Here is a 27,141-nt window from a genome sequence, read left to right on the forward strand (position 1 = left end):
CACCAATCAACACTGGTAAGTGCATCACAAATCATAGCAGCCAGGCTGCAACTCTGCTGTCCTCAGCATGTGTTAAACTACAGAATACGGCATCTGATTTAGGAAAGAACTATCAGAAGAAAGCAAAAATGCATACACAAGTTCTTTGAGAAGCACAACAGAAACAATGAGCAGTTTGATAAAAAAGGAAGAGAGCAAGTGGGGACAAAATGGGGATGTCGTGACATTCTAGGGGCAGACAAAGGGACATTGTGCAGAGTTTGGATAGTAAATTAGTAATCATGAGGCATGGAACAAGACCTGATCTGGTGCATCTTTCCTACAGCTAGTAAATAATAGACTATATATTTATCATACAGCTATGCTCTGTTAAAAAACTTTAAAAAAATTAAATGAAAAAATTTTAAAACCCTAACAGTTAAGTAACTTAATAATCACCTTGGTCATCTCAGATGAGTTCACAGTTCTCTGACCTGAGCTCATACTGCAAGGAAGTCTAGTTCTTGTTTCATGCAGGAGTAGCAAAGTTGATGGGCTGTGAGATGCTGGAACTTAAGGCTGATGGTGTGTCTGTGTCCAATCACTAGATTTCAGGTCGAAAGAAAGGAGCTCACAGAGCAGAAGAGACTGGGTTGTGTAATTCATTGCAGCATTTAAACTGAGTGGCAGGATCTCTGATGATGCAGCAGAGGTGATAGGCCTGGTCAGAAGAGCAAGGTGTGCAAGTCTGGTTACTACTATAACACCAAGAGATGGTAAGCATTGCTATTCAGATAATATAGCTTAGTAGCCAAGGATGCAGTGGCAAAGCCCAGGCCCCTCTGACTGTCCACTGTACTCCAGGCATCTACACTCAGCATTTCTGCAAATGTTTCTTAGAATTAAGAACTCTGAAAGTGTTCTTGCTGCAAGGTTTTTCCAAGAAAATACTTTTGTTTTGCTCTGAGCCAGCAAATAGTAACAAAATCTAGCTTCCCAGAGTACAGATGAGGGGACTGGCCGCAGAGCCCTTCCCACAAGGAAAGGGGAGTGGAGTCCGCTCACATTGAGGCAAAGAGAAGTGAAACATTCATGGGAATCTTTGGAGGCTTTTGGAGAAATTGCTGTCCTCCTGCCCACAGAACAACTTGAGATTGTTCACCGAGATGCTCTTGTCTCATGGACAGAAGGTGGGGTAAAAATAAAATTAAAAGGATAGAGTGAATTTAGTACAGAAGCAGAAATTGAAGTGACTAGAGACATAGAAAAAGAAGAACAAAATGGCCACTTGGCATGTGGGGACAAGCAAAAGGGTCCACTAAAAGGAAGGATCTCTCTCAAGATGAGGCACTCCCGTCAACAGCAGCTTCCAGCACGTTTGCCTTTTTCTTGCTCCCCAGCGAATGCCTCAGCCTAGAACTTAGCAAGATTAGGAGCATGTGAGCCTCACCCTCATCTGTCTCTCACAGCAGCGAGTCTCCTCAGCCCCAGACGTGTGGAATGCAGCCAGTCACTGACCAGGCTCTTCGGAAGCATGTAGAAAAGGCAGTTCTTGACTCAGTGCTTTAAATCTCAGGACCCCTTCCTCCAAGTCAATGCAACACTAAAGAAGGGGAGAGCCAGTTACTTGCTGGACATACCAGAGAGCAAATCTCATGATGTCTATGACTGGGGAAAACCTGTATAACCATCAAACAGCCCCACTTTGGGTTTGTACAGACCTTACGATCCCATTCCCCAGCCCCCCACCATGCTGCCTCCTTGCTCCTATTCCCTTCAATGGATTCTTCTCCAAGCCCTGCACAGGGCCATTCTGCTCCCTTCCTCCTTTAACTCCCTCTGAGGTGATGTCCTCACATCGCTCGGGCATTCAGCCCAATGCTTTTCGTGCTTTATGAGTCTGACTTGTGGCTACAAACATTAAATATGCAGGAACAAGCTTGCTGCAGCCATATTCTGAGCCACCCAGGAGCCAGGCTCAGCAGAGCATTAACCCCGAGCTGAGCTGACAAAAGGAGAGGACTCTTTCCACCTGTGTCCAGCGAGTGTTGGACACTAAATGTGATCATAGAGTCTCATTTGGCTCAAAGCAAGGGCAGAGCTTGTTCACATATGCCTTCAAAAGGCAGAACAGATATAACTCATGACACGGTGTGCTTTGCCTTTTCTAGTCTCTTCAGTTTTCTCTTCCTGTTTGCAACTTGTATGGTCAGCAATACAAAGATTGGGAGATGTGATAGAATCCTATTGGGCGATTCTTTTCTTAAAACCTTTAAGAAGGACTGGAAAGGCATCAGTGACTCATACTGCAGCCAGCCAGACAGCTGTGCAACAAGCATTGCAAGTGGCACCCTGGAAGACCTGGCCCTAAGTATTTCTGATGCTTCCAGCAACCAAATCTTGGAGAATTTGTTGAGAGGAGCTGTTCCTTACCTTGAGAGACAACAGAGTCTGGAGACCAATGCAAAACTCCAGCATTTCATCATCTGAGAAGAGAGAAGAGACTGGTCAGGCTCAAGATTGCACCTCTAAGGAAAGTGTGTCTCTCCTGTAAAAGGATATGGAATACAAGAGCATCTGGTTCATAAAGTTTTACAGTTATGGTCTATTCAGTATAAAGTAAATAAACAATAAGGAAAGTGATGAATTAAATACATTAACAAGCAGGTGATAACAGTGACAATAACAAAGAGCAGCACTCTTCTGTCACTGGTGAGCTGTTAAAGGAGCTACTTAGGCATAGCTCTGAGGAGGGTCAAAATCAACTTTGTAGCTGAGGGAGGAGGGAAGCATGATTATTTTGAGTATTATGATCTATTTGAGGGCTTCTGGGATTGTTTGAAACTCTCTATGAGATACCAGAAAGGGCTTCTGGGATCATGTAAAACTTACTTATGGGCTGTGCAGGGGAAGGACCAAAGTCAGAAGGCGGCAAGCAGCAGGGTGGATCAGGGAAGAACAAGCATGGGAAAATGAAGAGGAGGGGGGATAAGGGGCCATGCAAGCAGGCTGTCGGTCAGTTCACTTGTCTGTCCAAACCCTGCACCTGATGGCTGCAATCTACCCAATCTTCTTATTTAATAATTTAATTACTTTTTTTCTGTGTAACTCTTCTATCCCATATGTGACTGCTGCAAGTCTTAAATGTCAGCAAGTGTAGAAGATTCCATGGGTTAAAGGGCAAATAGCTCTAGATGTCAGTAACTGGAAGGACTGGCATGCAAGAGAGGTACCCGTTAACTGAGGGGACCACGGGCCATAGGGCTCATGGGTCTGTGTCAACAACTGGAGAAGGGGATGTAGCTCACAGATGCCAGCAACTAGAGACCAGCGTGCAAGAGAAGTCTGCGTGCCAGTAACTGGGGGAGGGAGCACAGCCCCAGGGCATGTACACCTGGGTGCCAGCAACTGGAGGGACTGCAGTGTGTGCTGCAAGTTCTTAGTGTCGGTAACTGGAGAAGGACTATGGGTCACAGAGCTTGCAGGCCTAGGTGCCAGCAACTGGAGAGATGAGCATGCAAGAGAGCTCTGGGTACCAGCTCTGACGGGCGTCACAGGGGCCCTGAGTTTATAAGCCAGCAACTGAAGAGGACAAGGCATATGCGTGAGAGATCTGAATGCCACTAACTAGAAAGACTCAGGAGTGTTTATATTTCCCCAATGAACTTAATCCTATATGGTTCTGATTTTGTATACATAATTAGCTAGCAAACTTCAATCTGGTCTAGCCAGCGAGTAGGAGGAAACCTGCATCGGGAAAGACTCAGGGTCTGGGTCAGTGGCTAGGTAAGGGGCCCAGGATCCAGACATGGGTATAAGACAGACCTAGAAGCTGTGCTGTTATTCGAAGACTCTCTGAATACGAGTGTGCTTGTGAATCTAGAGACTGAAGATATATGTATTACAAGCTTCTGCTAGTGAAATTCAGTCCTAGTCAGCCGGAGAGGAGGATCAGGACTGGGCTATGTGTGCTGGTAAAGGCACTGGTCTCTGTGTGGTAATCTCTGTGGCTGGCTTTGTCTGTGTCCTCTCTGTACGTGCCTCTATGGAATATATGTTCAGCCTTGCGACTGTCTGAACCTGCCACTAAGAACACGCATCAGACTGGGCAAGAGCAACCTCCTGGGTCTTAGAGTCATCCACCTGGATTTCAGTGGCAGGGAAGGAGGAATCCACAGGTCCTGGAGTCTGCAGGATTCAGCAGCCACCAATTAACATTTGCAACGTCTCCTGGCTGCCTGCTTGCCCTGTAACCAGCGGCTGTATTTTGCAATTTATTTATAACCACATAAGCAAGAGCACTGTGCGCACAGGGAGATGTCAGGCACAGATGTAGCAGTTCTGCTCCTTCAGGGAGCCATTTTTACATCCCAGCGAAATGGATAGGTGCTACTGGGCTATGGAGTTACTAATACAGTCTCTCCATGAAGGGCAAGAACAAGTAGAGGAGAAACCAGGGAAGAGCAGTGAGCTGGAGTATGGAAGAGGAGGAAGGTCTTTCTAGATGACTGGGAAAGTGGGAAGAATGGACATGAAAGAGCAAGGAAGCAAGGGAGGCCTTGGAAGATGAATAGAAATCATCAAAGATGAGAAGACAGATAAAGGAAAAGAGGGTAAAGCAGGAAGACTGATAAGGAAAAAGAACAGGGGAAAAAAGATTACTAAGTTGTTTTCAGCATATGTGCAACTTGATGTAAAAGCAGAACATGCAGCCTTTCTGCTGTTTTCTGGGTGTGCTCCAGTGCCTGCCGACTTGACCTTGTCTCCTACAGCTGCTTGCTTCAAAGGGTCCTGCCTCAGGACACTGAGGGAGACTCAGCACTCTGGAGCTACCAGGCTCTTCCAGCGTGCTCCCTGCAGCAGAGGCAGATGAGTACACAGAGAAATACTCTTGGGAATAAGCTGTACCCTCTGTCAGTTTCTCTGATGACTTCCATCCAGCCAAAGACACAAGTGCCCATTCAATAGGAGAACATAGGGCACCAGAGGACTAATCAACCAGTCTGGATAATTTTAAGAAAGGTCCATTTTAGAAGGAAATGAGGATTTTCCACATCCTGTATTAAGACCAAAAAACACCTAATTTCTCCCCACTTTCAACGGCTTTTGTCTTCTCTGTGCTCTTCCTATGCCCTTTGCCTTTGGTTACATGAAGGGTATTCACAATGCATAGTGATCTTGGCCAGCAGTGGAGGTGACCCCATCACCAACCTTCCACCACATTATGATCTGGTGGGATCCCAGAGGTCCTTTTAAATGCTCTTGGCAGGGCAAGGGGGACACAGGAAAACTGGGGGAGAGAAGGGGCTGGCACTCTCACCTACAACCAGTGCTGAACACAGCACTGTCTCCTGGCCAAATTGCAACTCCATATGTTCTACTCGGCCAACAACGCTGAGGATGGGAAGAGAGAGGTCTCCACAGTCCATGGCAGACACTTCTTCCAGCCTGTGGGACACAAGAGGTGTTATTACCTCAAGTGGAGGAAGAGGAATTAAAACAGGACTTCTCACTGCTAACAGTACTACTTGGTCTTATTGGGAACAGGCCCAGAAGAGGAGGAATTTTTCATATGGCATATCTGGAGGCAGATTTCACAAGCAAAGCCATAAGGTGCTGTCCATTTGGGTTCCTTGCAGCTGAGGCTAACCATCAGGTGGGCAGCTTTGCCCTGCAGTACACACAGAATGACACAGCTCTGCCTTCTATTCAGGGGGTCTGCGCACAACTTTGCCAGTGTTCCTGATGCCTCGCCCTGTAGCCCACCCTCTGCATCTTTGCCTAAGCAGCCATGTGCACATGCAAAGCTGCTAGTAACTATCATTGGGGCTGGGAATCAAAAGTACCTTGTTATAGGTTTTCTTTTAGCCACCACTCCTTTTCTACTGTGCAAAGACTTACCCCAGCTGGTTTAAACAGCTCTTGGAGATGAGATTTGGTAGACAGCCAGTATTAACAGTCGCTTTCAATATCTGACCTTGGCACTAGAAAAAACAACAACAGATAGTTACTGTGGGCTCAAAATTGGCATACCCACTCTTCCAACAGTGTGACAATCCCTTAGACCTTCCTTAGCTACACTGCCAAAGATGTGGTGTTTTAAGCAGTAGTCATAAGGCAGGAGACTCATCCAAGACAATGGTGGTCTCCACAGTGCTCTGCCAAAGGCTTCTTTTTGAATGTCTAATTTGTATTTGATTGCACAGACACTTATCTGTTATTAGCAACTTTAACTTAGCAGTATTCCAGTCAAAAGATGCAAAACTCGTGAATTTGTTCAGAAAATCCATGTGGACTTTATTAGCAGAGCAATAATTGATATGAGAAAAGCTTCTAAAGGAATATAAGCATGTGATACAGCCTTTGTAGTTCTCCTGTCTCCTTTTCTTCTGGTGTCACAGAGGACAATGTTCAAGGACTAGACATTTGTTCTCATTTGAACAGCTCCCAGAAGGAGAAGTCTGTGGGAGAAGCCAGAGCACCCAGGACGAGTGTCCCTGAGAAGATCTTGAATTTAAGGCAGTTCCGAAGACAAATGACACATCCAAGTGACTCTTGAATCCAAGAAACAATGTAATCAAGAAGTGTCTATTTTGTGTGGGGCTTACATTAAGTTCCCAGACAGCTCTTTAAGGAAATATGACATGAACAGTACAATATTCAAGCTGGTGTCATCTAGCAAAGGGAGAGACTGGATGCCCTGCAGTCCTTTGCATCATCTTACTGCGACGCTCCCCAGTGCCTTCCCTACTTCATTTCTTAACCCCTGTGCACTTGAAAGGGAATGGGGAGATGTTGCCGTCTGTTTTCTGTCCCCTCTGTACTTAAGTCCTTAATGCCAGGCCAGAAGTGCTGCAGTAACAGCAGGTCTCATATATGGTAGAGATCTGGAAAAATAGGGTTGTTGAGGTCATCAGTAAGAGTTATGTTCAGGAAAAAAAAAAAAAAAAAAAAAAGGAGGAACAGGACTTAGTAAAGGAACTGGAAAAGACGGAGTAACTGCCATCTACAAAATATGGCTTGCACCTACTTGTAGTGCCTAACCATACCCATTCTTGACGGTTTGTCAAGGCTCTGTCTTGCACCAACATCCAAAAAAAACCCCAACTACCAAATTTCTGTCTTCGGGGCTCATTTTCATTCTGCAATGATTTGTATTTTTCCTGTGATTCCTTCTCTTCCATCCGCTATGGCACTCAGTGCCATGAGTCACTCAGAAACAGTAACAGACCTCTACCCTTATGCTCATTCCTGATAAATGCTTCGAACACCTTAAGCAGATCAGTATGACTATCAGGGACTCAGTGCAGCACCAGTAGGGTCAAGGAAAATGTCTCAATGTCCTGATTCTTAACTAAATCTGTTTATGATTGTTACAAGGATTAATCATCACTGAGAGCTACACATGGTATTTCCAAGACTTCATTTTCAAAAATGTGCTATTTGTGAGTTATTATGAAGAGAAAGGAGAAAACACCTCCTGTGAGAAATACTGGAATGTTGCAAACATACGACATCAGTAGTCGCTCAAGTGCTAATTGCACTCAAGGCAATCTCGGAGAGCACATGCTGGAAACTTCAAGTCTGTTTCATCTTGGAGCTCTTCCTCTGGTATAAACTGCATCTGCAGTACACCAGTGTAGAGAATTTCATCATTCTGAACATTCAGATACACCATATTCCTAGAATGGCCATTTAGTTGGGAAATTCTCAAGCACTCAAGACCACTGGATGTAGATACCTCAACCTGTTTTATTTTACAGAGTTTACCAAGGATCATGTAAGACTCATGTGTATATATGATGTATATTTAAATAATATCAGTGCTTTTAGAAGGATGAGCATTCACCATGTGTGGCCTCATCCAGGAACAAGGAGAGCAGTGCTTAAGCAGTATCTACACAGAAAATGTGCACAGATACATATTTTCAACAGCTCCCGATTTGGTTATTATACTTCTTCATAAAGAATTATGCCCAGTTAATATAGGTTCCTGTGTGACTGCAGCACTTATGACTTCTTACAGCACCCAAGTGGGGCATGCAATCTGAATACTTCAGGAAAGCCAATTCAATCCAAGGCTGCTCTTTGGCACAGGGCACATGCCGTTTCCATGGTATGGAAATTGCCAGAACTACAAAGTCACAGGTTGGGAGAACAGAAAACTTAACTGACCTGATACCAGATGGAAGATTCCTGAGACAGAGTCAGAGCACAGAGAAACCAACCCTCAGAAGCTTTCTCTGCAGTTCTTTGCATGTTGGTACAGGAATATTCCCCCCAGCTCCTTCACGGATGAGCAGTCCCATTTCAGTGTGGAGCAGCTTGCACTGCTGTCCCACAGTACCATGAATCAGACCCGACAGAGCTGGCAGGAGATGCGGATGAGCTACTGCCTGTTCCCAGAGTGCACACCCCTTCTCTTGCCCTTCATTCATGCATGCCTCCTTCCCCTTGGCACAAATCTGCTTTAAGCGAGTGGGAGAGCATGTTAGAGCCTCACAGAAGCGGAAGAGCTGCAAAGCACTCTATTTAGAAGCTCCCGACTTCAGCAATACTCCTGCTAGCTTAAGGGAAAACACTGCTGCCATGGCTCCAGGTGGCCTGGCAAGTCAAGTTTAAACATTCAGGACTAGGATTAGTGCCTGCCCGTAGACATCCCCAAAGCCCAACCGGGGAGATCCCGCCTTATCTCACAACAACAGCTGTTTGTGGCAAAAACTGGTATTACAAAGTCCATGCTTCTAGAGAGTCAACAGCCTGGCAGTTGACCAGACCCAGAGGACAGTCCCTTACCCCTGACTCGGGAGAAGGGTCGGTGAGGCACCGGCAGCACCAGGTGAGCCCGAGGTGAGGGTGGAATGGTGCTGCACAGAGGGGTTCCCAGCTCAGGGACCCCCCACTCAGAGCCCGAGGTGGGGGTGGAATGTCTGTCACTCTGGCAGGAGGAGAGCAAAGACAGCGCCTGTGTGCGCTATGAGCAGGTAAATGATCTTCTTAGCCTGGTGGCTGACCTTAAGGAGGAAGTGGAAAGATTGAGGACCATTTGGGAATGTGAAAGGGAAATGGATTGGTGGAGCCAATCCCTGCCATCCTTTGGCAAAAAGCAGCAGGTGGAGGCTCCAGGGGAGGCAGAGGATCCCCTGCCCTCTTGTCCCCAGGCAGAAGGAGGGGAATGAGGAGAGGATGGGGGGAGCAGAAGCAGGTACCCGCTCGGGGCAGCAGGAGAGTCCCCTCCAGACCTCCCCCACCTTCCCAGGTGCCCGTACAGAACAGATACGGGCCTCTGGAGATAGACGATGAGGGAACTGAGGATGCTTATAAAGCCCCATCCAGGGAGCTGCCGAAGCAGCCAGCTCCATGTATTAAGACTGCTTCTGTGAAGAGCAAGAGGAGGGCAATAGTTACAGGTGGTCCCATTCTGAAGGGGGACTGAGGGTCCCATTTGCAGACCGAACCCTTCCCACAGGTTGGTCTGCTGCCTCCCTGGGGCCCGTGTTAGGGATATAACCAGGAGGCTTCCTGGCCTGATACGGCTCTCAGATTATTACCCTCTTTTGATCTTACAGGTAGACAGTGATGAGCTAGAGAGAAGTCTAAAGGCAATGAAGAAAGATTTCAGGGCCTTGGGATGACTTGTCAGGGGTTCAGGAGCACAAATCGTGTTTCTCCTCTGTCCCTCCAGTTCTGGGGGCTGATGAATGGGTTAACAAGAAGACCAGACAGATCAACGTCTGGCTCCAAAACTGGTGCTGCCAGCAAGACTTCGGGTTCTCTGATCACAGTTTGATATACAGGACACCAGGCCTGCTGGCAAAGGATGGGAAAACCCTATCCCGAAAGGGGAAAAGGGTACTAGGCCAAGAGTTAGCAAGGCTCATGGACAGGGCTTTAAACTAAAATTGAAGGGGGAGGGGGATAAAACCAGGCCTACTAGTAATGAGCCTAGGGGTAAAGGGCCAAGGATGGCAACTACAGAAGGGTCTGAGCATGGTCAGGTGGGAATTAGGGCTCGTCCCCCCAAAAAAGTGGCAGGACAATTAGCCCAGCTGAAGTGCATCTACACAAACGCACGCAGCATGGGCAAAAACCAGGAGGAGCTGGAGGCCATTGTACAGCAGGAAAACTATGATATAGTTGCCATCACAGAAACGTGGTGGGAAGACTTGCACAACTGGAGCACTGCGATCGATGGCTACCAACTTTTCAGAAGGGATAGGCAAGGAAGGAGAGGCGGTGGGGTGGCCCTCTGTGTTAGGGACAGATTTGAATGCCTAGAACTTAACAACGTGAATGACAGTGTTGAGTGTTATGGGTAAGAATCAAGGGGAAGACCAATAAGGCAGACATCATGGTGGGAGTTTGTTACAGACCCTCCCAACCAGGATGTAGAGGTAGATTAAATATTCTAGAAGCAGCTGGCAGAGGTTTCGCGATCGCTCGCCCTTGTTCTCATGGGGGACTTCAACTTCCCCAATGTCTGCTGGAAATATAACACAGCAGAGAGGGAACAGTCCCGGATGTTCCTGGAGTGTGTGGAAGACAACTTCCTAAAACAGCTGGTGAGGGAGCCAACCAGGGAAAGCGCCCTACTGGATGTGCTGCTTGTTAACAGAGAAGGTCTTGTGGGGGATGTAAAGGTTAGAGGCCATCTTTGGCAGAGCAATCATGAAATTATAAGAGTTTTCAGTTCTTGCAGAAGCAAGGCAGGGAGCCAGCAGAACTGCCACTTTGGACTTCCGAAGGGCAGACTTTGGCCTGTTTAGGAGCATGGTTGAGAGTGTCCCTTGGGAGACAGTCCTGAAGGGTGCAGGTGCCCAGGAAGGCTGGTCATGCTTCAAGGAGGAACTCTTAAAAGCACAGGAGAAGGCCATCCCCAGGTCCCGAAAAATGAGCCAACGGGGAAGAAGACCAGCCTGGCTAAATAGAGGGCTTTGGCTGGACCTCGGGAATAAAAGGAAAGTTTATGATCTCTGGAAAAGGGGGTTGGTAACTTATGAGCAATACCAAGACGTAGTGAAGCTATGCAGGGGGAAAATTAGAGGGGCCAAAGCTCAAGCAGAACTTAACTTGGCCACTACAGTTAAAGATAACAAGAAGACATTCTTTCAGTATATCAATAGAAAAAGGAAGACTAGGGAAAATGTAGGCCCACTGATGAATGAGGTGGGCGCCTTAGTGGTAGAAGACACAGAGAAGGCGGAGTTACTGAATACCTTCTTTGCTTCGGTCTTCACTGCTAAAACTGTCCCTCGTGAATCCCAGACCCTGGAGACAAGGGGGAGGGTCTGGAGAGAGGAAGATTTTTCCTCTGTAGGGGAGGCCTGGGTTAGAGACCACTTGGCCAAACTAGACATCCGTAAGTCCATGGGCCCTGATGGGATGCACCCACGAGTGCTGAGAGAACTGGCAGATGTTATTGCTGGGCCACTCTCCATAATCTTTGAAAGGTCATGGAGAACAGGAGAGGTGCCTGAGGACTGGAGAAAGGCCAACATCACTCCAGTCTACAAAAAGGGGCAAGAAGGAGGACCCAGGGAACTACAGGCCTATTAGTCTCACCTCCGTCCCTGGAAAGGTAATGGAGTGACTTGTTCTGGAAGTCATCTCCAAACATCTTGAAGAACAGGAAGTTACTGGAAGTGGTCAACACGGATTTACCAAGGGTAAATCATGCTTGACCAATCTGATAGCCTTCTATGATGCTATAAGTGGATGGCTGGATGAGGGGAGAGCAGCAGATGTCATCTACCTTGACTTCAACAAGGCTTTTGACACTGTCTTTCATAACATTCCTCATTAGGAAATTAAGGAAGTGTGGGCTAGATGAGGGGGCAGTGAGGTGGATTGAGAACTGGTCGTGTGACAGGACTCAGAGGGTTGTAAATAATGGGGCAGGGTCAAGTTGGAGGCCTGTAGCCAGTGGTGTCCCCAGGGGTCAATACTTGGTCCAGTTTTGTTCAACATATTTATCAATGACCTGGACGAGGGGACAGAGGGTATCCTCAGCAAGTTTGCTGATGATACCGAACTGGCAGGGGTGGCTGACACTCCAGAGGGCTGTGCCACCATCCAGCGTGACCTGGACAGGCTGGAGAGGTGGGCAGGGAAGAACCTAATGAGGTTCAACAAGGGCAAGTGTAGGGTCCTGCATCTGGGGTGGAAGAATGCCAGACACCAATATAGGTTAGGGATGGACCTGCTGGAAAGCACTTTTGGGGAGCAGGATCTGCGGGTCCTAGGAGATAGTAAACTATCCATGAGCCAGCAATGTGCCCTTGTCACCAAGAGGGCCAATGGAATCCTGGGCTGCATAGGGAAGAGTGTGGCCAGTAGGTGGAGGGAGGTCATTCTCCCCCTCTACTCTGCACTGGTGAGGCCACAACTGGAATACGGCATCCAGTTCTGGGCTCCCCAGTTCAAGAGAGACAGGGAACTACTGGAGAGAGTCCAGTGTAGGGCAACAAAGATGATTAAGGTATTGGAGCATCTCCCTGATGAGGAAAGGCTGAGAGAGCTGGGACTCTTTAGCCTGGAGAAGAGAAGGCTGAGGGGAGACCTTATTAATGCTTATAAGTATCTAAAAGGCGGTTTGAGGGAGGATGGAGCTGGACTCTTTTCAGTGGTTCCCAGTGACAGGACGAGGGGCAACGGGCACAAACTGGAACATAGGAAGTTCCATTCAAATATGAGGAAAAACTTCTTTACTTTGAGGGTGGCAGAGCCCTGGAACAGGCTGCCCAGGGAGGGTGTGGAGTCCCCTTCTCTGGAGATCTTCAAGACCCGCCTGGATGCAGTCCTGAGTGATGTGCTCTGGGCAACCCTGCTTTGGCAGGGGAGTTGGACCAGATGATCTCTAGAGGTCCCTTCCAACTCTGACAATTCCATGAGTCTGGGATTCCGTGATCCCTGACCATGGCAGCAGGACTGGAACTAAATGATCTTTAAGATCCCTTCTATCCCAAACCATTCTATGATTCTATGACAAAATGCATCCCTTTCTGCTTTTATTGCTCTGTAATGTCTGTGCTCTCTGGTCCTCACTGACGCATTATCCCTGCCCTGCCTGATTGTGGCCAGATTAAGCAAGGCCACAAGGCAAGAGGAAAGATAAAGCACAAGGTGCAGATACATGTTAAGCATCTCACTCCTCATCCTCTCTACTGTCCACAGAAGAGGCTTCCCTGTGCCTCCTCACTATCTAAGCGAAGTATATTAGCCATGAGCGTCAGGTCAGTATGCTACCACATCTGCCCAGACTGCAACCCGCCAACTGGCCAGCTGAATCAGCTCTTCCTCATTAACAGACATGGATTCTAGTGGGAAAGAGTTAACCATGCCTGTGGCTCGCAGAGGCTGTTAGTTGCCCAGCTACAGAAAAGACCATGTATCAGCTCTTCAGAAACACAAGACCTGCAGTATGGACAGCAGTTGCTAAGGAATCACTCTGGGAGCAGACAGAGGTGAGATGCATGAGCTGCTAGCATTGTTGTGACAAGAAACTTACTGTATCGTTAGGCAGATTATTGAGTTCTGTTTCAGAGCAGGCTGGGAAAGTTGCAAGTTAGAAACTTGCTAGGATATAACAGGACAGTGATTATTCTGTCAAAACCAATATTTCATCTCATTCAGTTCCAGCACCTTCACAAAAGCTATCCACCTTCCTATTATACTACGAACTACTTGCTCCTGGCGAGTTCAGAGCCAGAGGAGAGTCCCTGGTCCAGCATACCAGAAATACAATGCAGATTAGGTAAGGAGTACACAGGCAACTGATTAACATTGCAAACCTTCTTGGAGTAAGAGGACTTTCCATTATCTTACCCACTCTCATTTCTGCCTCAGAACTTTCATCTGTTACTACCAGTCACCATTAGTCTTTATCTAAAGTCAATTATGAGGATTTCCAAGAAAGTGAAAGAAGGGACGGGTATCTGCAAGGATCACCATTTTATAAAGAGCTTTGTTTTCTGAAATAATGCCAGTTCCAAAGTCAAGAAGCTGCTTTAACCAACTAAAGCTGATTAATCCCGGGTTGGTTTTGGCACAGAAGAGAAGCAGCTTTGGACAGCAGTGGAATCTTTCAGCATCTATTTCAACGAGAGACAAGCTCCACCACAAAAAATAACAGCTTGGTTTTATGATGCAGGTGCCAGTCATGCCAAGTGTTCCAAAGTGCTTTGCAAAAACTGCCACAAAAAGGGGCAATTCTGCTAAAGTACTGTATGGGAGCACCCAGCCAAAACGGTTTCAGAGCACAATAGGTGAGATGCAGGGAGTTGTCGTTCGACTCAGCTTGGTCTCCACCTTGGCAGATCCTTATCTATGCAGAGATAACTTGGGGTAGTGAAAAACGGCTCAGCCCAGGGTTGTCTCAAGATTGCATCACAATAAGAACCAAAAGCCAGAATGGAGCCTTGAATATTCCCTTAACAAACAAAATGTCCTTAGTCCCATCCCACTGCTATTCAGTGACTTTGAGACATCACAAAATTATCAACAGAAACTAAGGAGCCATCACACCACCAGAGATAAGCATTCCAGATAGTGTAATCCACTCAGGCACTGCACACCCACGGATTCAGGAAATATAAACCATAAGGTTTGGGGAGAAAAATGGGGAGTCTTACAATGATATAGCTGGCCTGTAGGGGATTCTTCACCCCCTTGTCCAGGACACTGTACAGGGTAACTTCCCAGGGACTGAGTGGCCTTACCTGAGAGGGTGATTAAGAAACATACGTATGGTATATGGTATATATGGTATATATGGCATGCTTTAGGATTGTGATTGGTGCACTCTTTTAAGATCTAGCGTACTTGTGGTTTGTGTTGTTACTTTTCAGGATCACTTGTAGGTTGTAATAGTGTATACCATTAATTGCTTTTAAATTGCAATAGTGCATTCTCCATTGTATCCATAGAACCTGCAATAGTGGCGCATTGGACCTGCCAGTGAAGTCCAAATAAGTTTTTAATTTGAACCTCTCAGTGAAGTCTTTTTCCCCTCCACCACAAGTACATGTGAGCAACCCACCTAAGTAAATAGGAAGATGAGTGACTCTGCAGTACAACTATTATAGACTGAGTCTGTCTGTGATCTCTGAAAGTCATAGAATCATAGAATGGTTTAGGTTGGAAGGGACCTTAAAGATCATGTAGTTCCAACCCCCCTGCCATGGGCAGGGACATCTCCCACTAAACAGGTTGCTCAAAGCCCCATCCAGCCTGGTCTTGAACACTTCCAGGGAAGGGGCATCCACGACTTCCCTGGACAACCTGTTCCAGTGCCTCATCTCCCTCATAGTGAAAATTTTCTTCCTAATATCTAATCTAAATCTACCCTCTTTCAGTTTAAAATCATTACCCCTCATCCTATTGCTACACTCCCTAATAAAGAGTCCCTCCCTGTCTTTCCTGTAGGCCCCCTTCAGATACTGGAAGGCTGCTAAAAAATCTCCCAGGAGCCTTCTCTTCTCCAGGCTGAACAACCCCAACTCTCAGCCTGTCTTCATAGGAGAGGTGCTCCAGCCCTCTGATCATCTTCATGGCCCTCCTCTGGACCCACTCCAACAGATCCATGTCTTTCCTGGGCTGAGGACTCCAGAGCTGGATGCAGTACTCCAGGTGGGGTCTCACCAGAGTGGAGTAGAGAGACAGAATTCCCTCCCTCAACTTGATGGCCACACTTCTTTTGATGCAGCTCAGGATGCAGTTGGTCTTCTGGGCTGCAAGCGCAAATTGCCAGCTCATGTTGAGCTTTTCATGACCCAACACCCCCAAGTCCTTCTCCTCAGGGCTGTTCTCAATCCATTCTCCACCCATCCTGTATTTGTGCTTGGGATTGCTGCAGTCCAGGTGCAGGACCTTGCACTTGGCTTGGTTGAACTTCATGATGTTGGCATGGGCCCACCTCTGAAGCCTGTCAAGGTCCCTCTGGATGGTATCCCTTCCCTCTAGCGTTGGCTGTCACCAATCATCTTACTTTCCATGTGCCCCAGCATATTTTCCAGGAGAATATGCTCCATGATCTTGCCAGGCACAGAGGTGAAACTGATTAAAATGAACTGGCACCCTGAATGCTATTTCCTGCCATAGATCTGTTACTTACAGGCGAGGCTTTTTGAAGTTCACAAATGGGAACATGAAAAGCAGCAAGACCACAAGGAAAGGGAGAAGAGCTCCCCTTCCTTCAGTGTAAAAAGAGTAAGTGTGGCTAACAGTGACTGGCTCTTAAGAAGGGCAGAAAAAGTGATAAATGTCTGTGCAGAAGGTACTGAGTTCAGAGAGAGTTGAGTGCAGCATTAGACCCATTTCCTTGACTGTGGTGTTCATTAGGCTAACAAGGGGGATTTTGTGCTGGGAGTCTGCTATAGACCACCCAACCAGGATGAGCAGGTTGATGAAGTATTCTATAAGCGGCTGGCTGAAGTCTCGCAATCGCCAGCCCTTGTTCTGGTTGGGGACTTCAACCTACCGGATATCTGCTGGAAATAGAACACAGCAGAGAGCAGGCAGTCTAGGAGGTTCCTTGAGTGTATGGAAGATAACTTCCTGACACAACTGGTAGGAGAGCCTACTAGGGGAGGCGCCTCGCTAGACCTACTTTTCACAAACAAAGAAGGACTAGTGGGAGATGTGGAGGTCGGAGGCCGTCTTGGCCTTAGCGATCATCAAACGGTCAAGTTTTCAATTCTTAGGGAGGTAAGGAAGGGGGTTAGCAAAACCTCCACCTTGGCCTTCCGGAGGGCGCACTTTAGCCTGTTCAGAACCCTGGTTGGGAGGGTCCCTTGGGAGATAATCCTGCGGGGCAAAGGGGTCCAGGAAGGCTGGACGCTCTTCGCGAAGGAAATCCTAAAGGCCCAGGAGCAGGCTGTCCCCATGAGGCACAAAATTAAAGGGCGGGGAAAATGGCCGGCCTGGTTGAACAAAGAGCTTTGGATGGGACTTAGGGAAAAAAGGAAGGTTTACCACCTTTGGATGAAGGGACAGGCAACTCAGGAGGAGTACAGAGATCTTGTTAGGTTACACAGAGAAAAAATTAGGAAGGCAAAAGCCCAGCTGGAACTCAACCTGGCCATTAATATAAGGGATAACAAAAAAAGCTTTTGTAAATACGTCAACAAAAAGAGAGTCAGGGAGAATCTCCATCCCTTCCTGGATGAGGGGGGAAACATTGCGACCAAGGACGAGGAGAAGGCTGAAATACTTAATGCCTTCTTTGCCTCTGTCTTCAATAGTCGGACCAGCTATCCCCAGGGTGTTCAGCCTCCTGGGCTGGAAGATAAGGATGGAGAGCAGAACAACCCCCCCATAGTCCAGGAGGAAGTAGTTAAGGATTTGCTTATGCACCTGGACACGCATAAGTCCATGGGGCTGGATGGGATTCACCCAAGGGTACTCAGGGAGCTGGCGGGAGAGCTCACCAAGCCTCTCTCCATTATTTATCAACAATCCTGGTCAACAGGAGAGGTACCAGATGACTGGAGGGTGGCCAGTGTGACGCCCATTTACAAGAAGGGCCAGAAGGAGGATCCGGGAAACTATGGGCCTGTCAGCCTGACCTCGGTACCGGGAAAGATCACGGAGAGGATCATCTTGAGTGAGCTCTCGCAGCAAGTGCAGGGCAGCCAAGGGATCCGCGCCAGCCAGCATGGGTTTATGAGAGGGAGGTCCTGCTTAACCAACTTGATCTCTTTCTATGACCATGTGACCCGCCTGCTCGATGCGGGGAAGGCTGTGGACGTTGTCTACCTGGACTTTGGTAAGGCCTTTGACACCGTCCCCCACAGCGTTCTCCTGGAGAAGCTGGCGAATCATGGCATAGACAAGTGTACTCTTCACTGGGTGAAAAACTGCCTGGATGGCCGTGCCCAGGGAGTTGTAATTAATGGGGTGAAATCCAGTTGGCGGCCGGTCACTAGTGGTGTCCCTCAGGGCTCAGTTTTGGGGCCGGTCTTGTTTAATATCTTTATTGATGATCTGGATAAGGGGATTGAGTGCACCCTCAGTAAGTTTGCAGATGACACCAAACTAGGTGGGAGCGTTGATCTGCTGGAGGGTCGGAAGACTCTACGGAGGGACTGGTCCTGCATTTTGGTCACAACAACCCCAGGCAACGCTACAGGCTTGGGGAAGAGTGGCTGGAAAGCTGCCCAGCAGAAAAGGACCTGGGGGTGTTGGTGGACAGCCGGCTTAACGTGAGCCAGCCGTGTGCCCAGGTGGCCAAGGCCAACAGCATCCTGGCCTGTATCAGGAATAGCGTGGCCAGCAGGAGTAGGGAAGTGATGGTGCCTCTGTACTGGGCACTGGTGAGGCCTTACCTCGAGGGCTGTGTCCAGTTCTGGGCCCCTCACTACAGGAAGGACATTGAGCTGCTGGACCGTGTCCAGAGGAGAGCTACCAAGCTGGTGAGGGGTCTGGAGAACAAGTCATATGAGGAGAGGCTGAGGGAACTGGGTATGTTTAGTCTGGAGAAGAGGAGGCTGAGGGGGGACCTCATTGCCCTCTACAACTACCTAAAAGGAGGTTGTGGAGAGATGGGTGTTGGCCTCTTCTCCCAAGGGAATAATGACAGGACCAGAGGAAATGGTCTGAAGTTGGGGCAGGGGAGGTTTAGATTAGATATTAGGAAGAATTACTTTACTGAGAGGGTGGTCAGGCACTGGAACAGCCTGCCCAGGGAGGTGGTGGAGTCACCAACCCTGGAGGTATTTAAGAAACGTGTAGACATGGTACTTCAGGGCATGCTCTAGTGCCCGAGATTGTTGGTTTGCATCTGTTTGTGGGTGGGTGTGCTGTGTGGTTGTGGGTGTTTGTTTTGTGTGGGTTTTGTTTTTGTTTTTGTTTTGTTTTTGGTGTTTGTTTTTTTTTGTTTGTTTGTTTGTTTTGGGTTTTTTTTTTGTTTTTTTGTTTGTGGTTGGACGTGATGATCTCAAAGGTCCCTTCCAACCAAGAAGATTCTGTGATTCTGTGATTAACGGTCCTCCATAAAAGGAAATGTAATGTGTGTAACAGTTGGGGTACATTAGAAACATAAAAGGGGAACAAGTAGTGGACTGACACTGAACTAGCTACTGTCCCTGGGATATGATACCTATGCACGCCTGTCCTTGTTCAATGTACATGCTTGGCAAAGAAAACACTCTTTATCATTGAGTTTCCTCTTTTTTGTGGTTTAACCCCAGCCAGTAACTAGAACCACACAGCCACTCACTTGCTTCACCAAGTTGGGATGGGGGAGAGAATCAGAAAAATGAGGAAAAAAACTCGTGGGCTGAGATAAAAACAGAGGTAGAGCAAAAGCCGCGCACACAAGCAAAGCAAAACAAGAAATTCATTCACTGCTTCTCACTGGCAGGCAGCAGGAAAGCAGGGTTCCATCACGCATAATGGTTACTTTCGGAAGACAAATGTCAAAACTCTGAACGTCCCCTCCTTCCTTCTTTTTCCCCCAGTTTTATATATGGAGCTGACATCACATGGTGTGGAATGTCACTTTTGTCACTTGGGGTCCACTGTCCTGCCTGTATACCCTCCCGACTTCTGCCCTCCCAGCCTGCTCACTGGTGGGGCGATATGAGGAGCAGAAAAGGCCTTGACTGCCTAGGAACAATTAAAACTACCAGTGTGCTATAAAAATGTATTTCTCATCCCAAATCCAAAGCATAGCATCATACCAGCTGCTGGTAAAAAAGTTGAATCTATCCCAACTGAAACCACAACAGTCTTACAGAACAATACAGAGCAGTGATTAAATGAAAAGAAACATCTTCATTTGCTCAAAAAACAGATGCCAGCTATTTGGAGAAATTACACTGACAGCCATTCATCCTACTAGTCTTTTCTCCCAGAACAGAACTAGTCTGTTCTGTGGGTTCGGTTATGTTAACTGAGCTGCATCAGAGTCTGAAACACAGGGTAAGCAAAGCCTAACTGCAACAGTAAAGGCTGGAAAACAAACCAGACAGTGGCTTTGCGTGGTCCTGAGACATCTGATCTGAACATTTCAGAAAACCAGGCTGTGTTCATATAATAATTAATTGTGCCAACTGAATTTTCGAAGCTGTATGTGTTCTTCCTGGAAGTGTTGACTTTAGAACCTAACATGTGAGATGTTCTTTAGGACCGGTAACTGAAATGAACACAGCTTTAAAATGGATTTTATTTACCAGGTCTGTATGTTGGTCTCATATCTACATGTTACTGAATGGCTCTAACCATGGAGCACAGCTTTTGGATATACTTTCTACAGGGACCAAGGAGGAGTGTGTTCCGCTGTATAGGAGGATATAAGAAAAGGGGGCTAAAAATACTGCTTCCATCAAGAAATGCAACAGTGCTAATTCAGAGCACAATTAGCCACTTTCTTAGGAGGTTCTTTGACACCTGAGAGAATCAGACCAGACTGGATCCAGTAACGGTAAATCAAATATAGGCGCCTGTTTTAAAGTGGTAAGGGGACATTCCTTGCTTCTGTATGCAATTATGAAATACCTCACATCATGGGAAAGCTGGCCTCCAAAGGAAGGAGATGTGATTAAGGTAATTTATCTTCAAATACGGACAACTAGAATGCATGTGGCAGAAAGGCTTTCCTCTGTCTGTTGGAAGAACGGAATCCAATCTCTAGGAGAAGCCATGCAGGAAATTGCTCTCTCTGGTTGCAGCTGGCATTGCAATTAATAACTTAGCATGGCCCTTGGGAGTCAGGCAGCTGGAACTCATTCTGCATTTGCCATCACTGTGAAATCATCAGCACCATGTTGTTGCCTTACCTGGCACTCTATTAGCAGGAGTGAAGTCTCTTTTCTCCTGTCTTCTCCCTTTTTCATCTTTTCATCCTGGTCTTTTGCCAGCGGAGATTGAACCCGTGCAGACTGAACCCTGGTCTTGCCCCTCAGCTTGTTCAGATTGCCTTCCAAGAGGCGCCGCTGGACCACGCTATGTGGCTGCTGTCTCCACCACAAAGAAAGAGAAATCCCAGCTAAGTATGGAGGTAAGGACAAGGACATTTGGTAGCCCAGGGAAGCAGACTGCAAATACTTGAGCCAACTGATCATCCTGATGAAAGACAGGCTTATCCCAAAAAACTTTCTTTAAATCCCAAATTTTTTTTCTGTAGCCACTAAGGTGACTTTAAAGTGTTGGCCTGTCCGTGACAGGTGTCTGAGATATATCTATTCCTTCAGCTAAATACCTACTCAGGTACTGCAATACACTATCTGGTGGGTGTGTGCTGATGTTCACCTTCTAATGTGGGAGGGGACACGGGATGCAGCATCAGTGTGATGTACATGTGGGTAAGAAGGCAGGACTCCAGAAATGTTAGGTGTATAAGCAATTATTTGTAGTGAAGCAGGAAGCCTCCCCTGCATAGTAAAGTAAAACTTGCTTCTAATGTTCTTTGGGGTCTGTCTCTCTGCTCCCCTCCATCAGAAATGATACTATTTTAACTCCCTTCCTAGTTGGGGTAGCATCTATGAAGCCCTATGTTGTCCACACCTAGAAGGGAGTGTCATCAGCCAGATGAAGGAACTTTATTCTTATCTCATGTATCTTGTATTCCTATCTCCTTTCTTCTGGGCAGATGGGGAGGTGCACCAAAAGAGAAGAAAAATAGTGAAAACCACCTTGTCCCAGCGTTGCATACACACTATGTATGTAGGAAAGTGTTGCTTTGGAAAGAAAGCTCCCTTTGTCATCAACTTGATGCTCTAGTTTTTGCCCGATGTTGATCCAGTGCGTTCAGTCCCTGCACAGCTACTGAATCAGCAACAGGCAGCATCAGTGAAGTAGGCCTTTTGGAGGTAGTTTTTTCCTTCCTCCATGTATTTGGCCCCATGGCTGATCTCCAGGAGCTGCTCAGAGCTGACAATAGTGTTCTCAGTAACAACTGCCCATGTGAAGAAAGGCAATGAATCCAAAGGGGCTAGTGTTCTACAGCATAAACTGTTGCTTTTATCTTTCTCAAAAAAAAATTAATAAATCAACTTCCAGATGGTGCAGCAGTTCGATATAGGATCTTATCAACATGATCTGAATTAGACCAGACCTGCCAATGAGTTGGGCTGTATTAATCTTATAAGGTGTGTGTGCTTCAAAACAGCTTTATGCTTGGTCAGAGGGCTAAGGCCAGGGAAGCCTGTAAATTGCAACTCGAAGCACACTGACTTGTCAGTTTTCCCTAGTGGTTGGAGTGGGAGAGCTATTATTGCCTCTTTGGTTGTACTCAGCATTGCTCTTTGCAGGGTGCTGAGTCTCTCATGCCTCTGTTTCACCATCACTCAAGGGGTAAGAGTCAGATCATTCACATGCTGCATGACAGACACTGCAGTAGTTGGAAAAGCGAGGCAAAAATACCTCTCTGCTCCTGGTCTTTTCCCAGCCTACTGTGCAGGCCCGCAGCACAGCTGGCCATTGTATTTCACTCCCTAAATACTCCGAGCACAGTGCCAGATGCTAGCTAACATCTGGGCCACGGGAAAGGTGCAGGGAACCTACAGCAGGTCTCCGAATTCCCACCCTCCCTCCTGTCTCCTCTCACAATCTGGCACACGAAGGACTTTCCCTCTCCCCACAACCTTTCCCACAGAAAGAGCAGACCCTTGGCAACTGCCACCTCTGTCTCCTTCTTGTCACCCAAGCTGGGAAGAGGCCAAGCACTGATGGAGTATCTGAGTTTTGGGACTGTGGAGGCATCTGATTTAAGAGCAGATTCCTGGAGACTACCCTGTCTTCTGTCTCACCAGTGAGACAGAGAAGTGGAAACCATTGTCTCTTTTGGGCTGGTAAGTAACAGTGAAATGAAGGGGATGGTGAGGGAGGACCTGAGGGAGTTGTGGCCAGCAGCTAGAAGGGAGGCCCTCTCAAGACTCTTAGAAGGGTCAGAGCAGGTTTCCAGTGCAACTTATCAGGTTCAGGCTCTCCAATGTGAAATCTCAAAGCCTTGCTGTGATTAATGAAGTGGTATGAGCTGGGGATCTTGATTTTTGGGAGGGTAGAAGCCAGCTATTCAGACCTTCTTGGTATTGTCAGAATATTATTGCTGATGCAGCTATTTTTTTTCTTTCCCATATTAAAAAAAAAAAAAAAAAAAAAAAAACCACCACCAAAATGTCATGCTTGTAGTTATAAAGCTGGAAATGTGAGATCTCCACTGAAATGTATAATTACTCATTGTTTGAAATGTGATGGGAGCATCAGTCCCAGATACTGCTGGATGCATTGCATAAGCTGAATGCACGCCCAGCATACACAGAAAGGAGTGGCAAAAAAGAAACAGCCTGACTTTGACTGTATAAGAAAACATTTTTTGAAGTGACACGGGGCCTTGCTCTAATTTTAGGACGTGTGGCTGCCACAACTGGAGTCTCTGGAACTGTCAGTGGAGACATATTTTGGGGAATTAAACTCTCCTCCCAGTGTAACTGCTATAGGACTTGGTGGTGTCTTGCACTCTCTCCAAGATCAGCCTTTCCAGCACTTCCTGCTGATGCTTTGTTTTCAGCCCTGCATTCCTGTTCTCCAGGGGGGAGCCGGATCAATTTAGGAAACATAGATGGAGTTTTTCATGGGACTGGAGGAGTGCCTGAAAGTATATTTTGGTCTCAAAACATCACAGTGGGATCGCAGTGGCCCATCAAGTTGCAGGGACTGCTGAATCGCTCTTGGAAGCTAAGGCCTACTTTTTCTCTTGCTCCAAGGTAAACCAGAAATGGAGTTACCACAGCTCCTGCATTGACCCCAGCTGTGGCACTGTGTGTGTGAACTTTTCACGGGTGCAGCATTTTATTTTGTGCCTTCTAACACCAGTGCAAAATTTCCAAGGTAGAAAAGATGTTATGTTTTATTCACTGCTCCCTAGCTCCACGGTAAAAATGTTTCTGTGACTCTTGTTACAGACCAAACACGAACTTTGTAGTGGTTTAAGTGACCGAACACCCTCTGCGTGCAAGGAAGTCTCTGGCCTAGAGTGGTTAATTTGACCAGGAGAGCTGCTCAGGGCAAGCAACTTGGACAAGGCCTGTCTCGCTAGAGCAAGCATTTGGGGTGCAAGCAAGAGTGCCAGCCTCTGGAGGCAAAGACTGCCATCTGTAGCGTGCAGGACTCTCACAGAGGCCTCTGGCTGGCACTACAGTTGTCATTTTGGGGCATGGTGTGACAGGAGTCAATTACAAAGCAAAGCAGGTGGACGTGCCCTGCTGAAAGCCACCTGTGCGACTGCAAAAGGCTGGCAGAGGTGACCACTCCAGGTGACTTTGAGGAGCCACCCTTGACCCTGCTGAGCCAGGGACTCTCAGCAGCAGTGGCTGCAGGGAGGGTGGTGGGAGCAGGGAGGGTGCACCAGTACAGGAACATGGCACTGACCCCTCATCTGCACACAGCAGAGCCTCTGTGCCTAAAGTTTCAGCAAAGCAGATGGCTCCCATTCAGGCCCAGTGCCTGGGACCCTGCCTGTACCGCACATTCACTGCCAGCAGCCGTGGGGCCTGCCACGGGACTGAAGGAGACAGGCACGCACAAACAGCCGTGGTGCTGTTGCGATGGTCTGAGGATATAGAGGGAAGCACAGCCTGCAGGGAGGGGCAACGTGTTCTGTGACACCCACTGGCACCACTGGAACAAGTGATTCTGTCCACGTCACTGGCCAGACACAGGGCCTCTTTTAGGCCCTTTTCCCTCTTTAGACCTCCACATCCGCATCAACTCTACAGCAGATAGGAGAGTTTAGACAGCAAGACTGCCAGAGCAAGGGGGAGATGTGTGCAGTTAAGCCAGCAAGAGATCCCATGGGAAACTGCTCCCTGCCTTGGGGAAGTCCCTCCAGACCACAGACTGGCTAGGCTCCTGGAACAGATCCCCTCCCTGATGCTTCCTGCTCCACATCTCCTCAAGGAGGCGTCCATAGGCCTCACTCCTGTGCCTCCTTCCCAGAGGCGTTATCCACAGGTGCTGGCCACTGCAGCTGCCTGTGTGCCTGGCTAGCAGTCCTGCCCTGTGGTTGTCCCTCCAGAAATCCAAATAAAGGGGGGAAAGAGAATAATGCAAAAAAGTGACAAGGTCAAACCTTGGAGTTTCATGAACTGTGCTTCCCTTCCTGCTGAGTCCAGGAAGGAGTCTACTTTTCAGCTGGATCATTCAAGAATACATAGGGGCTTTCAGAGATGTCCAACATGGAAACATACATGTCAAATAAACATATTTATGTACCAGATGAGTGGAAAGTAGGATCCTGGGGAGTCCTTCTAGTCCATATCTGCCTGCCTCCGGGAGGAGTTTTGTCCCTGTGGGGATGTACGGGAAGATGGATATGCAAAAAATGGGTGATTAATTCTTTCCCCTCACCCTGACCTGTTCCTAGATGATGCTGAAGGGAAGTTTCATCTTTTCTAAACTCATGACCCTTTCACAAAGCCTGGCAGCAGTTCCCAACTGGGATGAAGGCTATTAGGAGGATCCTCTCCCAAATGGGGTCCCACTGGACTTACCAGATCCTTGGAGGTGCCAAGTCTTGTCAAGCCATCCAGGGGCAGCAGGTCAGCAGAGTCCTTGTGCACAAACTGGGTGGCCTGTTTAAGGCGCCTCTTCTGTTGCAGAATAGCTTTGTTCCTCAGTTCTACCTCACACTCCTGTCGCCCCAGGCCAGGAGTATCCTCATTCTGCTTTTCCTCCTGGTCTCCTTGCCCCAGTGGCAGGGGGCAGCTCTTCCTTGTGTTCATTGTGAAGATTCAGACAGAACAGGTCCTTCTTGATATGCTGGGGAGTTCCCTGCACTTGCCTCCTGGTGTTTGCCCTCTTGAGGCTGACTCAGTCTCTGAGCAACTTTTCCTTCCCCACAGCTCTCTGCCTTTCTCTTGTCTCCCTTTCTCTGCCTTTTTCCCTGCTCTCTTAGTTATAACTCACCCATCTCTGAAGTGTATCTGCCTTTTTCTCCCTCTGTCCTCTCCGCTCCGTCAGTGTCCCTCTGCTTCCCACTCTTCCTCTTCCTCTCACTCTCTTCTCCTACCCTGACTGCAGCTCTGCCTCCTCCAGTCGGTGGGTCCCTGTCGTAACAGAAAAAGCCACACGTCAGAAACCAATTTCCATAAATTACAGCAAGAGTCTGCAAAATGCTCCAGCTGGAAAAATCCAGCAGCAGAAGGATGACCCCGCTGCTGGGGGCTGGACTTACCTCCCTTAGGCTGCGCATGCGCCCATGCATGTGTTTCCCCCACAATACACTGCCTGTTCCCCACAATATGCTGAAGAGACAGTAAATCTCTCGGTGGCAGTGCTGTGCAGTTCAATGTCTCGGGGGGGGGGGGGGGGAGCTTTGATGCATCTCAACGAAGCTGTAAATATTGGCAACGAGATGGTTCAGTCTAGGAGATGGTGCGGTGCCTTGGTAAATGGGAGAAAGCATCCAACTCAAGGTTCCTGGCAGGCATGCACACTGTCATTTCTGCAGAGACTGTCACATATTTGGAACAGGCTGCACCGAAGGAGTTTACTGTTTAGCTTGAACAAAATGCTGAAGGCTTGATTTCTGCTTCCAGCCAGGGCAAATATATTGGGCCTGACTCTGACCTGATTTTTCACCCCTGTCCATCTAGAGCTGAAGTTGCAGAAGTCTAAAATCACTGGCTTGTCAATACCAGTGGACTCAACTCCCTGTTTACATTAAGAGTATGCTGATATCGCTGCAGTGTGAGATGTCTGGACCAGGGCAGACATCCCTCCTTTCAGGAGAGAGAGGACATGGCAGAGCTCACTTTTTCAACTTTCTGCTTCCACATTGTCCTGCTTGAAACTATAAGTTTCAACTTGAACTGAAGATGCTTTATTTTGATTCCTTTTCACTGGTGAATGCACTGCCCCACCCAGTAAGTACCAGTTCTGACATCACATATAGAGTAGGAAACTGAGTTTTACTCAGCTATGAAGCTGAGAACACCATTACCTTTCTGTGAATGTCAGCTAGGGGTGAAACAGTTTTAATGTACAACATAGAAAGAATAACAGCAACAGACTATTAAAGTTACAGCAAAAGGTTTTCTGTTGCTCCCTTTGTTTTTTTTTCCAGCTTAGCAGTATGTAACAGTCCAACATTACTGATACCAATTATTTCTATATTCTAGATTGTATATAAAAATATAACACTTGAGTTTGCATTGTTAGGAA

General features: G+C 47.5%; 1 protein-coding gene across 1 annotated transcript; it reads right to left on the minus strand.

Moving 5' to 3' along the window:
- Positions 1-1,489: 1,489 nt before the first annotated feature.
- On the minus strand, positions 1,490-26,024 carry NRIP2 (nuclear receptor interacting protein 2). Its single transcript, XM_074146021.1, has 6 exons — positions 25,470-26,024; positions 20,757-20,933; positions 5,881-5,963; positions 5,300-5,427; positions 2,413-2,465; positions 1,490-1,582 (listed from the first exon to the last, which is right to left on the minus strand). The coding sequence occupies exons 1-6, from the start codon at positions 25,698-25,700 to the stop codon at positions 1,490-1,492; spliced, it is 765 nt and encodes a 254-aa protein (XP_074002122.1). The 5' UTR covers positions 25,701-26,024.
- Positions 26,025-27,141: the final 1,117 nt, after the last annotated feature.

This window comes from Numenius arquata, chromosome 1, assembly GCF_964106895.1.
Source record: "Numenius arquata chromosome 1, bNumArq3.hap1.1, whole genome shotgun sequence".
Taxonomy (NCBI): domain Eukaryota; kingdom Metazoa; phylum Chordata; class Aves; order Charadriiformes; family Scolopacidae; genus Numenius; species Numenius arquata.

What these genes read in the sequence shown, in the direction of transcription:
- NRIP2 (XM_074146021.1), bottom strand. Translation starts at nt 25,700, where the DNA reads ATGAACACAAGGAAGAGCTGCCCCCTGCCACTGGGGCAAGGAGACCAG. An exon ending in TTGGCACCTCCAAGGATCTG is followed by an intron (nt 20,934 to 25,469) that starts GTAAGTCCAGTG and finishes TGGTGGAGACAG; the next exon opens with CAGCCACATAGCGTGGTCCA. An exon ending in TCCTGCTAATAGAGTGCCAG is followed by an intron (nt 5,964 to 20,756) that starts GTAAGGCAACAA and finishes TGTTTTTTCTAG; the next exon opens with TGCCAAGGTCAGATATTGAA.